Source organism: Melospiza georgiana, chromosome 1, assembly GCF_028018845.1.
Source record: "Melospiza georgiana isolate bMelGeo1 chromosome 1, bMelGeo1.pri, whole genome shotgun sequence".
Lineage (NCBI taxonomy): Eukaryota > Metazoa > Chordata > Aves > Passeriformes > Passerellidae > Melospiza > Melospiza georgiana.
The window spans coordinates 154,499,850-154,513,610 of NC_080430.1; the positions used below are offsets into that span (position 1 = coordinate 154,499,850).

General features: G+C 61.7%; 1 protein-coding gene across 13 annotated transcripts in view; it reads left to right on the top strand.

Moving 5' to 3' along the window:
- PLEC (plectin) overlaps window positions 1–13,612 on the top strand; it is a 60,097-nt gene extending 46,485 nt beyond the window's left edge. For 12 of the 13 annotated variants that reach the window (XM_058018551.1, XM_058018568.1, XM_058018560.1 and 9 more), the window contains 6 exons: window positions 9–365; window positions 1,047–1,130; window positions 1,215–1,319; window positions 1,491–1,589; window positions 3,212–6,592; window positions 7,122–13,612. In XM_058018551.1, the coding sequence (XP_057874534.1) occupies window positions 9–365; window positions 1,047–1,130; window positions 1,215–1,319; window positions 1,491–1,589; window positions 3,212–6,592; window positions 7,122–13,451 (10,356 nt within the window). In that variant the 3' untranslated portion in view covers window positions 13,452–13,612. The remainder of the gene's footprint in view (window positions 1–8; window positions 366–1,046; window positions 1,131–1,214; window positions 1,320–1,490; window positions 1,590–3,211; window positions 6,593–7,121) is intronic. The other variant, XM_058018634.1, reaches the window with a different exon arrangement.
- Window positions 13,613–13,761: the final 149 nt, after the last annotated feature.

A 13,761-nucleotide genomic window follows, 5' to 3' on the forward strand; every position in this document is an offset into this window, starting at 1 on the left:
TGCCACAGCGGCTGCGGGCACAGGCCGAGGGGCACCAGCCCTTCTTCAGCACGCTGGAGACCGACCTGGGCAAGGCCAAGGACGTCAACGAGCGGATGGTGCGCGGGCACAGCGAGCGGGACGTGGACCTGGAGCGGTACCGGGAGCGGGTGCAGCAGCTGCTGGAGCGCTGGCAGGCCGTGCTGGGCCAGGCCGACCTGCGGCAGCGCGAGCTGGACCAGCTGGGCCGCCAGCTGGGCTACTACCGGCAGAGCTGCGACGCGCTGCGCCAGTGGATCCGCGACGCCCGGCAGCGCCAGGAGGCCATCCAGGCCGTGCCCATCACTGACAGCCAGGCCGTGCGCGAGCAGCTGCTGCAGGAGAAGGTAGGGCTGGCCATGGGGCAAGGTAGGGCTGGCTGTGGGGCAAGGTAGGGCTGGCCATGGAGGCAAGGGGTGCTCCCGGGCATCCCCAATGCGGCAAGGGGTGCTCCTGGCCATCCCCAGCAGGGTGAGGGGTGTGCTTGGGCATCCCCAATGGAGCAACGGGCACTCCTGAGCATCCCCAGTGGGGCAAGGAGTGCTCCTGGGCATCCCCAGCAGGGTGAGGGGTGCTTCTGGCCTTCCCAGTGGGGCTAGGGGTGCTCTCAGGCATTCCACAGCAGGATGAGGGGTGATCTCAGCTATCCCTGGCCATGGTGTTGCAAGGGATTCCCCTGGCCATCCCAAGCAGAGTGCAGATGTGTGCCCATCTCTGTCTGTGGCAGAGTGAGGGGTGTGCCCAGCCATCTCTAGCCATGGCACGTTGAGTGTTGCTCTTGGGTGGCTGCAGCAGGAATGGGACCATCCCTGGCCATGGCACGTGGTGGGTGGGTGCTCTCAGCCATCCCCAGTGGGATGGGCGATGCTCCCGACCATTTTTGGCTGCAGCAGGGTGAGGGATGCTCCTGACCATTCCCAGCCAAGTCAGGCCAAGGGGTGCTCTTGGCCATCCCTGGCCACGTTGGGGTGAGGTGTGCTTTTGGGTGGCCGTGAGGTGCCCAGGCTCACCCACACGTGTCTCGCCAGAAACTGCTGGAGGAATGTGAGCAGCACAAGGAGAAGGTGGAGGAGTGCCAGCGCTATGCCAAGCAGTATATCGACGCCATCAAGGTGGGCCTGGGGAGGCAGCGCCATGTCCTGCAGGGGTGGGTGGGCTCAGGGGTGGCAGAGCTTTGATCACTCTCTCCTCATCAGGACTACGAGCTGCAGCTGGTGAGCTTCAAGGCACAGGTGGAGCCAGTGGCATCGCCGGCCAAGAAGCCCAAAGTGCAGTCGGCATCTGACAGCATCATCCAGGAGGTGAGGAGGGGTCTCACTGCCACTGGCTGGGGGTGCCCTGCAGCTCCTGGGGCGTGGCTGCTCACTGAAGGGGTGGATTTGGGACTGTGGCACGTGGTCGTGCAGCCCCATCATTGCTGGGGTACTGGTGGGTAAGCTCCCCTCTCTCGTGCTGACCCCCTGTCTCCACAGTACGTGGACCTGCGGACGCAGTACAGTGAGCTGACCACGCTCACCACCCAGTACATCAAGTTCATCACCGAGACACTGCGGCGGCTGGAGGACGAGGAGGTAGGGAGTGGTGCAGGGCAGCATGGCCAGCTGTGTGACCAAAAGGAGCGCAGTTCATGGGGTCCCTGGCCCCATCACTAACAGCAGCCCATGGTTGTGGCTCCAGCCCTGGCCCCATCACTAACACCAGCCCACAGCCGTGACTCCAGCCCTTTCACTGGTGGTAGCTCACATCCATGACTCTGGTACCACCACTAATGCCAGCCCATGGCTGTGATTCCAGCCCCATCATTAACACCAGCTCACAGCCGTGACTCCAGCCCTTTCACTGGTGGTAGCTCATGACCATGACTCTGGCCCCACACTAATGCCAGCCTATGGCTGTGACACCGGCCCCATAACTAACACTGGCCCATGGCTGTGATTCCAGCCCTGGCCCCATCACTAACAGCAGCCCATGGCTGTGGCTCCAGACCCATGACTAACACTGGCCCATGGCCATGACTCCAGCCCTATCACTAACACTGGCCCATGGCCATGACTCCGGCCCTATCACTAATACTGGCCCACGGCCTCTAACTCCTGCTCCCTGCTGGGCTCCTGGGAGCAAGGCTGCTGGCTCTGTGTACAGGGGGTCTCCAAGCCAAGCTGGCTCTGGGCACTGGGGACTCTGGTGTGACTGGTGGTAGGAGGCACTTCCCAGATACACGTAGTGCAGTCAGCACCTGCCTGCGCATGCTGCTGTGCTGGGCGCTGGCCCGCGGGGTCTGGCGCGGGGTAACCTCTCTAACTCTTGGTTTCTGCCCTTGGAGCCGCTTTGCCAGTGCTTTTTCTTGGGGAATATTTGTGTTGGTGGGGATCTAATGGAGGGTAAAAAACCAGGATGACTCTGGCAGCCGTGCACCAGGTACTCACTCTGCGCATGCCCTCTTCCCACCCCGGGGCACCCTCCGCCTGCCCCACGGCTCACCCTCTCCTCCTTGCCCTCCTCGACATCTGTGCTGCTCTGGGACCACGGGTCTGGTGTGGGGTCTGGCTGCCCTGCATGTGCTGCCTGTGCCCGGGCCCTGTGGAGCATGCGGCTGCCTCGCTCACGGTGCATGTGGTGCGCCAGCTGCATTGGCCCTTTGGCAGACCCTGCTCCCAGTTGCCTGGAGAGGGCTGGGAGAGGTTTGAACCAGCTGAACTGCTCTCTCCTGTTGAGGCTTTCCCAGCAGGGAAGGCTCTGCTGGCACCGCCCTCGCACCGCTCCCCTCTCTTCTGCTCGCGGTGCTCCGGCCGTCTCTCTCCTTTCCCCATGGCAGGGGCTGTCTGTGCCACCCCCTCACAGGGGGAGCCAGGGTGGTGATGTGCACGCTGCTCGCATCGTCTTCATCACTTGGGCTCCGCTCGCTCTCTGTCCCTTCTCTCTGGAGCGTGGCTTCCTGCGCTGCTGTCTGGCTCCTGTTGCCTGTCTGCCTGTGCTGTCGTGTGTCCCCTGTCGTGCCACATATCTTCTGGAAGCTGGCGTCACCGGCTCGTGCGGTGGCCCAGGGGCCGAAGCCATTCCACGTGCATCTGCCACCCCTCCGCTGTCTCGGCAGAGTGCAGCTGGGCCAGCATCGATTCCACGGCGCGATCGCATCCCTTGTGATTTGTCTCTCTCTCCCCTCTCTGTCCCTTGCACCCTCTTTCCCCTCCAGAAAGCCGCCGAGAAGCTGAAAGAGGAGGAGAGGAAGCGGCTGGCGGAGGTGGAGGCGCAGCTGGAGAAGCAGCGGCAGCTGGCCGAGGCCCACGCCAAAGCCAAGGCACAGGCGGAGGCGGAGGCGCGGGAGCTGCAGCTCCGCATGCAGGAGGAGGTCACCCGGCGGGAGGTGGTGGCCGTGGATGCCGAGCAGCAGAAGCAGAACATCCAGCAGGAGCTGATGCAGCTACGGCAGAACTCGGACCACCAGATCAAGTCCAAGGTGAAGCTCATCGAGGAGGCCGAATACAACCGCAAGAAGGTGGAGGAGGAGATCCGCCTCATCCGCCTGCAGCTGGAGAGCACCGAGAAGCAGCGGGAGAGCGCAGAGACAGAGCTGCAGGAGCTGCGGGCGCGTGCCGAAGATGCCGAGCGGCAGAAGCGGCAGGCGCAGGAGGAGGCCGAGCGCCTGCGCCGGCAGGTGAAGGAGGAGAGCCAGAAGAAGCGCGAGGCGGAGGAGGAGCTGAAGCGCAAGGTGCAGGCTGAGCGCGAAGCAGCTCGGGAGAAGCAGAAGGCAGTGGCAGACCTGGAGCAGCTGCGGCTGCAGGCGGAGGAGGCTGAGCGACGCATGCGGCAGGCAGAGGCCGAGAAGGACCGGCAGATCCAGGTGGCCCAGGAGGTAGCCCAGCGCAGCGCTGAGGCCGAGCTGCAGAGCAAGAGGCTCTCTTTTGCTGAGAAGACAGCGCAGCTGGAGCTGTCGCTGCAGCAGGAGCACGATGTGGTGGCCCAGCTGCAGGAGGAGGCCGAGCGGCTGAAGAAGCAGCAGCTGGAGGCTGAGCGCTCACGGGAGGAGGCTGAGAAGGAGCTGGAGCGCTGGCGGCAGAAAGCCAACGAGGCGCTGCGCCTGCGGCTGCAGGCCGAAGAGGTGGCCCACAAAAAGTCGCTGGCACAGGAGGAGGCCGAGAAGCAGAAGGAGGATGCAGAGCGCGAGGCCCGCAAGCGTGCCAAGGCAGAGGAGGTGGCCGTGCGGCAGAAGGAGCTGGCAGAGGAAGAGCTGGAAAAGCAGAGGGAGCTGGCAGAGGGCACAGCCCAGCAGAAGCTGGCGGCAGAGCAGGAACTGATCCGGCTGAAGGCGGAGATGGAGAACGGGGAGCAGCAGCGCCTGCTCCTGGAGGAAGAGCTCTCGCGGTTGAAGGGCGAGGTGAACGAGGCCATCCAGAGGAGGAAAGAGCTGGAGGAGGAACTGGCCAAGCTGCGGGCAGAGATGGAGGTCCTGCTGGAGAGCAAGGCCAAGACAGAGGAGGAGTCGCGCTCCAGCAGCGAGAAGTCCAAGCAGCGGCTGGAGGCGGAGGCCAACAAGCTGCGGGAGCTGGCCGAGGAGGCCGCCCGCCTGCGCGCCCTCTCTGAAGAGGCCAAGCGGCAGCGGCAGCTGGCAGAGGACGAGGCCACCCGGCAGCGGGCCGAGGCTGAGCGCATCCTGAAGGAGAAGCTGGCGGCCATCAACGAGGCCTCACGGCTGAAGGCGGAGGCGGAGATTGCGCTGAAGGAGAAGGAGGCGGAGAATGAACGGCTGCGGCGGCTGGCAGAGGACGAGGCCTACCAGCGCAAGCTGCTGGAGGAACAGGCGGCCCAACACAAGCAGGACATCGAGGAGAAGATTGCCCTGCTGAAGCGCTCCTCAGAGAGCGAGCTGGAGAGGCAGAAGGGGCTCGTGGAGGATACACTGCGGCAGAGGCGACAGGTGGAGGAGGAGATCCGCGCCCTCAAGGCCAGCTTCGAGAGGGCCTCAGCTGGCAAGAGCGAGCTGGAGCGAGAGCTGAACCGCATCCGTGGGGAGGCAGAGGAGGTGCAGCGCAGCCGGGAGCAGGCGGAGCGGGAGGCTGAGCGGCAGCGGGCCCTGGCGCTGGAGGAGGAGGGCCGCCGGCGTGAGGCCGAAGAGAAGGTGCAGGCCATCCTGGCGGCCGAGGAGGAGGCCGGGCGGCAGCGGCGGCTGGCCCTGGAGGAAGTGGAGCGGCTGCGGGCCATGGTGGAGGAGGCGCGGCGGCAGAAGGAACTGGCAGAGAAGGAGTCGGAGCGGCAGATCCAGCTGGCACGGGAGGCGGCGCAGAAGCGGATTGCGGCAGAGGAGAAGGCGCACCTGGCTGCCGTGCAGCAGAAGGAGCAGGAGCTGCTGCAGACGCGCCAGCAGGAGCAGAGCCTCCTGGACCGGCTGCGCGAGGAGGCCGACCGGGCCCGGCGGGCGGCTGAAGAGGCTGAGTTTGCCCGTGGTAAGGCCGAGCAGGATGCCAGCTTGTCCCGGCAGCGCGTGGAGGAGGCTGAGCGGCTGAAGCAGCGGGCAGAGGAGGAGGCGCAGGCCAAGGCACAGGCGCAGGCGGATGCAGAGAAGCTGCGGAAGGAGGCTGAGCTGGAGGCAGCGAAACGGGCGCAGGCAGAGCAGGCGGCCCTGAGGCAGAAGCAGCTGGCCGATGCCGAGATGGAGAAGCACAAGAAGTTTGCCGAGCAGACACTGCGGCAGAAGGCGCAGGTGGAGCAGGAGCTGACCAAGGTGAAGTTGCAGCTGGATGAGACAGACCACCAGAAGGGCATCCTGGATGAGGAGCTGCAGCGGCTGAAGGAGGAGGTGACAGACGCTGTCCGGCAGAAGGCCCAGGTGGAGGAGGAACTCTTCAAGGTCCGGGTGCAGATGGAAGAGCTGGCCAAGCTGAAGAGCCGCATCGAGGAGGAGAACAAGGCGCTGATCCTCAAGGACAAGGACAACACGCAGAAGTTCCTGGCGGAGGAGGCAGAGAAGATGAAGCAGGTGGCAGAGGAGGTGGCCCGGCTGAGCGTGGAGGCGCAGGAGGCCGCCCGCATGCGGCAGCTGGCTGAGGATGACCTGGCACAGCAGCGGGCGCTGGCAGAGAAGATGCTGAAGGAGAAGATGCAGGCAGTGCAGGAGGCCACGCGGCTGCGGGCCGAGGCTGAAATGCTGCAGAAGCAGAAGGATCTGGCGCAGGAACACGCCAAGAAGCTGCAGGAGGACAAGGAGCAGATGCAGCAGCGCCTGGCTGAGGAGACCGAAGGCTTCCAGAAGACGCTGGAGGCTGAGCGCCGGCGGCAGCTGGACATCACGGCTGAGGCCGAGCGCCTCAAGCTGCAGGTGGCAGAGATGAGCATGGCCCAGGCCAAGGCTGAGGAGGAAGCCAAGCGGTTCAAAAAGCAGGCAGAGGAGATCAGTGAGAGGCTGCACGAGACTGAGCTGGCCACACAGGAGAAGATGACAATGGTGCACACCCTGGAGATCCAGAGACACCAGAGCGATGAGGATGCCGAAAAGCTGCGGAAGGCCATCGCTGACCTGGAGAAGGAGAAGGAGAAGCTGAAACAGGAGGCAGCGCTGCTGCAGCAGAAGGCAGAGGAGGTACTGGGCTGCGGGTCCTCCTTAGTGGTGGTGGTACACAGGGAGGCTGTCCCTCTTCCCAGCCATCCCACACCATCCCTGGGCCGGTCCCCAGGGACCATCACTGGGGATGGTGGGGCTGGACGCCTGGGCAGGTCAGGGATGTGCACAGAGTTGTAGGTAGTGGAGCAAACCCCTCAGGCACTGTTGGAGCAGGACCCTGAACCCTTGGAGCCATAGAGGTGGGATCCCCACTGCCTGGGCTTGCTCTTCCACCCCATGGCACGTCCTGCTGTGTTCCTCTCTGTGCCCAGCTCCCAGCCTGAGTGCTGGGGGTTCCCTTGTGTCCTTCCCCTGGTCATCCTGCCTCATGTTGTGTGTGGCTCCCTAACCCCGGCTCTGCTCCTTAGATCTTACATGTTGTAGAGAGTGTGTGGGTGACTCTGTGCCTCCGTGCCACCCCTGCTGCCCGTCCCCCTGCCTCAGCCCACCCTCAGTGCCCCACTGCCCTCCTAGGTGTCTGACCGCACTGTTCTCTCTCCCACCCCAGATGCAGGTGGCCCAGCAGGCTCAGCTCCGTCAGGAGACGCAGCTCCTGCAGCAGAGCTTCCTGACGGAGAAAGATGCCCTGCTGCAGAAGGAGAAGTTCATTGAGGAGGAGAAATCGAAGCTGGAGAAGCTCTTCAAGGATGAGGTGAACAAAGCCCAGAATCTGAAGGCAGAGCAGGAGCGGCAGCAGCGGGAGATGGAGCAGGAGAAGCAGCAGTTGAAAGCTATGTTGGACGAAGCCAAGAAGCATCAAAAGGAAGCTGAGGAAAACGTCCGGCACAAGCAGGAGGAGCTACAGCAGCTGGAGAAGCAGCGACAGCAGCAGGAGAAACTTCTGGAAGAAGAGAACCAGAAGCTGAGGGAGAGGCTCGAGCAGATGCAGGAGGAGTACAAGGCTGCCCTGGCCCAGAGGCGGGAGATCATGATCCAGACAGATGACCTGCCTGGGGAGGCGGTTACAACAACACAGCTGCTGGATGTCAAGGCTGTGCCCAATGGCCGGGATGCAATGGACGGCTTAGCCCAGAATGGGGAGCCGGAGTTCGCCTTTGACGGCATCCGGCAGAAGGTGTCAGCAGAGAAGCTGGCTGATGCTGGCATTCTGAGCAGGGAGAACTTGGACAAGTTGGCAAAGGGTGTTGTGAGTGTGGATGAGCTCTCTCAGAGGGAGGATGTCAAGAAGTACCTGCAGGGCAAGAGCAGCATTGCCGGTTTGCTGATCAAACCCTCCAACCAGAAGATGAGCATCTATGAAGCCATGAAGAAGAAGCTGCTCAGCCCAGGCACAGCGCTGGTGCTCCTGGAGGCACAGGCTGCTTCTGGCTTCATCATTGACCCTGTGAGGAACGCAAGGCTCTCGGTGAACGAGGCGGTGCGAGAGGGGGTGATCGGGCCTGAGCTGCACAACAAGATGCTGTCAGCTGAGCGAGCTGTCACCGGCTATAAGGATCCGTACACAGGTGACAAGATCTCCCTGTTCCAGGCCATGCAGAAGGATCTCATCGTCAGGGACCACGGCATCCGCCTGCTCGAGGCCCAGATCGCCACTGGTGGCATCATCGATCCTGTCAACAGCCACCGCCTGCCTGTGGAAGCCGCCTACAAGCGTGGCTACTTCGATGAGGAGATGAATCAGGTCCTGTCTGACCCCACTGATGACACCAAGGGCTTCTTCGACCCCAACACTCAGGAGAACCTCACCTACCTGCAGCTCATGGAGCGGTGCGTGACTGACCCGGACACAGGGCTGTGCCTCCTGCCGCTCACTGACCAAGCAACCAAGGCCAGAGAGCTGGTCTACACTGACAAGGAAGCCAAGGATGTCTTCAAGAAGGCCACAGTGACAGCACCGTTTGGCAAGTTCCAAGGGAAGACGATGACCATCTGGGAGCTCATCAACTCTGAATATTTCACTGAGGACCAAAGGCGGGACCTGATCCAGCAGTACAGGACTGGCAAGATCACAGTCGAGAAGATCATCAAGATTGTCATCACGGTTGTGGAGGAAAGTGAGAAGAAGAGCCAGATGTGCTTTGAAGGCCTGCGGGGCCCCGTGCCTGCTGCTGAGCTGCTGGAGAGCAAGATCATCAACAAGGACCTCTACAACCAGCTGCACCAGGGCAAGAAGTCCGTAAAGGATGTGGCAGAGATGGAGTCCGTACGGCAGTACCTGAAGGGCACAGATGCCATCGCTGGTGTCCTGGTGGAATCTACGGGTCAGAAGCTCACCTTCTATGAGGCCCTGAAGAGAAACCTGCTGAGGCCAGAGGTTGCCCTTTCCCTGCTGGAGGCACAAGCTGCCACCGGCTACATCATTGACCCTGTGGGTAACAAGCTCTTCTCTGTGGACGAGGCAGTGAAGGCCGAGGTGGTGGGGCCAGAGTTCCACGAGAAGCTGCTGTCGGCAGAGAAGGCGGTGACTGGCTACAAGGATCCCTACACGGGTCAGACGGTTTCCCTCTACCAAGCACTCCAGAAGGGCCTCATCCCCAGTGACACTGGGCTCCGGCTGCTGGATGTCCAGCTTGCCACTGGTGGCATCATTGACCCCGTCAACAGCCACCGGCTCCCGCTTGAGGTCGCCTACAAGCGCGGCTACTTCGACCCAGAGATAAACAAGGCTCTGACTGAGTTCCAAGATGACGCCAAGGCTTTCTACTGTCCCAACACCCGGGAACACCTCACCTATGCCCAGCTGCAGAAGAGCTGCCACCGCGACAAGCAGACTGGCCTGTGCCTGCTGCCCCTGTCCGACGAGGCAATCCAGTCACAGCAGGAGGAGATCTACACCGACAGCCAGGCCAAGGAGTGCTTTGACAAAGCAACCATCGAGGTCCCAGTGGGCAGCATGAAGGGCAAGACAATGACCATCTGGGAACTGATCCACTCTGAATACTTCACAGAGGAGCACAGGCGGGAGCTCCTCCGACAGTACAAGACCGGCAAAGTGACAATCGAGAAGATCATCAAGATTGTGATCACCATCATCGAGGAGGCAGAGACCAAAAAGCAGGAGAAACTGACATTCAGTGGTCTGCGGGCTCCGGTGCCAGCCAGCGAGCTGCTGGAGTCCTGCATCATCAGCAAAACCCAGTACGAGCAGCTGAAGGAAGGCAAAAAATCAGTGAAGGACCTCTCGGAGACAGATGCAGTGAGGAGATTCCTGCATGGCAGCGACTGCATCGCCGGTGTCTATGTAGAGGCCACCAAGGAGAAGCTGAACATCTATGAGGCCATGAGGAGGAACCTACTGAGACCCAGCACTGCCGTGGTCCTCCTGGAGGCCCAGGCAGCCACTGGGTTCTTGATCGACCCTGTGAAGAACCGTAAACTGTATGTCAATGAGGCTGTGAAGGCTGGCATTGTCGGGCCTGAGCTGCACGAGAAGCTGCTGTCGGCTGAGAAGGCTGTCACGGGCTACAAGGATCCCTACTCAGGCGATACCATCTCCCTGTTCCAAGCCATGAAGAAAGGGCTGATTGTCAAGGAGCACGGCATCCGCCTGCTGGAGGCCCAGATCGCCACCGGCGGCATCATCGACCCCGTGCACAGCCACCGCCTGCCTGTGGAGGTGGCCTACAAGCGTGGCTACTTCGACGAGGAGATGAACCGGACCCTCTCCGACCCCACTGATGACACCAAGGGCTTCTTCGACCCCAACACTCAGGAGAACCTCACCTACGTGCAGCTGAAGGAGAGGTGCATCGAGGATCCCGAGACGGGCCTGTACCTGCTGCCTCTGCGGGAGCCTGAGAAGCCAAAAGTGGTGGAAACCACTCACGTGTACACAGAAGCAGAGACACGGAAGGTGTTTGAGGAGACACAGGTGGACATCCCTGTGGGCAGCCGGGCAGGCTCCACCATGTCTCTGTGGGATGTCATGCACTCAGACCTGCTGCCCGAGGAGCAGCGTAAACATCTCATGGAGGAGTTCCAGTCGGGCCGCGTGTCCAAGGAGCGCATGATCATCATTATCATCGAGATCATCGAGAAGACTGAGATCATCCGTCAGCAGAATCTCACGTCCTATGACTACGTCCGGCGCCGCATCACAGCTGAGGACCTCTACGAGGCCAAGATCATCACACAGGACATCTACAATCTGCTGAAACAGGGCTCCAAAACCTTCCGGGAGCTCCTGGATGTGGAGACTGTCTGGAAGTACCTTTACGGGTCGGGCTGTGTGGCTGGCATCTACATCCCCTCCTCCAAGCAGACTCTCAGTGTCTACCAGGCGCTGAAGAAGGGGCTGATCAATTCTGAAGTGGCCCGCTCCCTCCTGGAGGCCCAGGCAGCCACTGGCTTCATGATCGACCCCACAAAGAACGAAATGCTGACTGTTGATGAGGCGGTCAGGAAGGGCGTGGTGGGGCCAGAGATCCACGACCGGCTCCTGTCGGCAGAGAGGGCTGTGACCGGCTACAGAGACCCCTACAGTGAACAGAAGATTTCCCTCTTCCAGGCCATGAAGAAGGATCTCATTCCCAGCGAAGAGGCCCTCAAGCTCCTAGATGCCCAGATCGCCACCGGCGGCATCATTGACCCACACTTGGGCTTCCATCTGCCCTTGGAGGTGGCTCTCCAGCGGGGCTTCATCAACAAGGAGACGTATGACATGCTGTCGGAGCCCAGCGAGGTGCGCAGCTACGTGGACCCCTCCACAGATGAGAAGCTCAGCTACACGCAGCTGCTGAAGCGGTGCCGCAAGGACGAGAACTCCCGGCTCCTCCTGCTCCCGCTCTGTGACACACGGAAGCTCACCTTCCGGGGCCTGAGGAAGCAGATCACAGTGGAGGAGCTGGTCCTTTCGAAGGTGATGGATGAAGCCACAGCCCAGCGCCTCCAGGAGGGTCTCACCTCTGTCGAGGAGGTCTCTAAGAACTTGAAGAAGTTCCTGGAAGGCACCAGCTGCATCGCTGGTGTCTTTGTGGACTCCACAAAGGAGCGTCTATCCATCTACCAGGCCATGAAGAAGGGGATCATCCGGCCCGGCACTGCCTTCGAGCTCCTGGAGGCACAGGCAGCCACAGGCTACGTGATTGACCCCATCAAGGGCCTCAAACTGACAGTGGAGGAAGCTGTGCGCATGGGCATTGTGGGCCCTGAGTTCAAGGACAAGCTGCTCTCTGCCGAGCGGGCCGTCACTGGCTACCGGGACCCCTACACTGGAAAGCTCATCTCCCTCTTCCAGGCTATGAAGAAGGGTCTGATCCTGAAGGACCACGGGATCCGCCTGCTGGAGGCACAGATCGCCACGGGAGGCATCATTGACCCTGAGGAGAGCCACCGCCTGCCTGTGGAGGTGGCCTACAAGAGAGGCCTCTTTGACGAGGAGATGAATGAGATCCTGCTGGACCCTAGTGATGACACCAAGGGCTTCTTCGACCCCAACACAGAGGAGAACCTCACCTACCTGCAGCTCATGGAGCGGTGCATCACGGACCCGGAGACCGGCCTCTGCCTCCTGCCTCTGAAGGAGAAGAAGCGGGAGAGGAAGACGTCCTCCAAGTCCTCTGTCCGCAAGCGCCGGGTGGTGATTGTTGACCCAGAGACAGGCAAGGAGATGTCCGTGTACGAAGCCTATCGCAAAGGCCTCATTGACCACCAGACTTACCTGGAGCTGTCAGAGCAGGAGTGCGAGTGGGAGGAGATCACCACCTCCTCCTCCGATGGCGTGGTGAAGTCAATGATCATCGACAGGCGCTCAGGGCGCCAGTATGACATTGACGATGCCATTGGCAAGGGTCTGATTGACCAGTCAGCGCTGGACCAGTACCGCTCGGGCACCCTCTCCATCACCGAGTTTGCCGACATGCTCTCTGGCAACATGGGTGGCTTCCGGTCACGGTCATCCTCGGTTGGATCCTCCTCCTCCTACACTGCCAGCCCAGCCCTGTCACGGACCCAGATCTCCATGTGGACTGACCCAACCGAAGAGACTGGGCCAGTGGCAGGCATCCTGGACACGGACACTCTGGAGAAGGTGTCCATCACGGAGGCGATGCGCCGTAACCTGGTGGACAACATCACAGGGCAGCGGCTGCTGGAAGCCCAGGCCTGCACCGGGGGCATCATCGACCCCAACACCGGTGACAAATGCACCGTTGCCGATGCGGTCGCCAAGGGCCTAGTTGACAAGATCATGGTGGACCGCATCAACCTGGCGCAGAAGGCCTTCTACGGCTTTGAGGACCCGCGGACCAAGACGAAGATGTCGGCGGCACAGGCCCTGAAGAAGGGCTGGCTCTACTACGAGGCTGGGCAGCGGTTCCTGGAGGTGCAGTACTTGACCGGGGGCCTGATTGAGCCCGATGCCCCAGGCCGTGTCTCCCTGGATGACGCGCTGCAGAAGGGCACTATTGATGCGCGGACTGCCCAGAAGCTGCGGGATGTCAACACCTACTCCAAGTACCTCACCTGCCCCAAGACCAAGCTCAAGATCTCCTACAAGGACGCCATGGACCGGAGCATGATCGAGGATGGGACCGGCCTGCGGCTGCTGGAGGCCTCCTCCCAATCCAGCAAGGGCTACTATAGCCCCTACAACATCAGCAGCGCCGGCTCCACCTCTGGATCGCGCTCGGGCTCTCGCACCGGCTCCCGCTCAGGCTCCCGGCGCGGCAGTTTTGACGCCACTGGCTCCAGCTTCTCCATGACCTTCTCTTCCTCCTCCTACTCCTCCTCGAGTTTCGGGCGCAGATACACGGGGGGTACCCAGGGCACCGTGGAGGAGGCTGCCCTTGCCCTTGCCCTGGCCGCATCCAGAAGCTGCGGGTGGGAGGCGAGCAGGGAGTGCCCCGGGGTGTCTGGGCCCCTGCTCCACGTGGCCTGAGACCTGCCAGCCCCCCGAGGTGCCGCCTCACCCGCTCCGCATGTGGCAACGCTGCTGGCTAATCACTAGTATTTTTTTTAATTTTGAACCTCCACTCTTCTCCCAAAGCAGTGCCTCAAGTTTAACCAAAAAGACAAGACTAATAAATTAATATATGCGAATGTGCTGACAGTGTTTGTATATTAAGAGACAAGAGAGAATACACACTACCCTCCCCACCCTGTGCCCCGGGAGCCGGACACTGTTCCTGCTCCTGGCCGCGCCAATCCCGCCGCTGCTCGCACACGGCGTGGCCGAGCCGGACACCAAG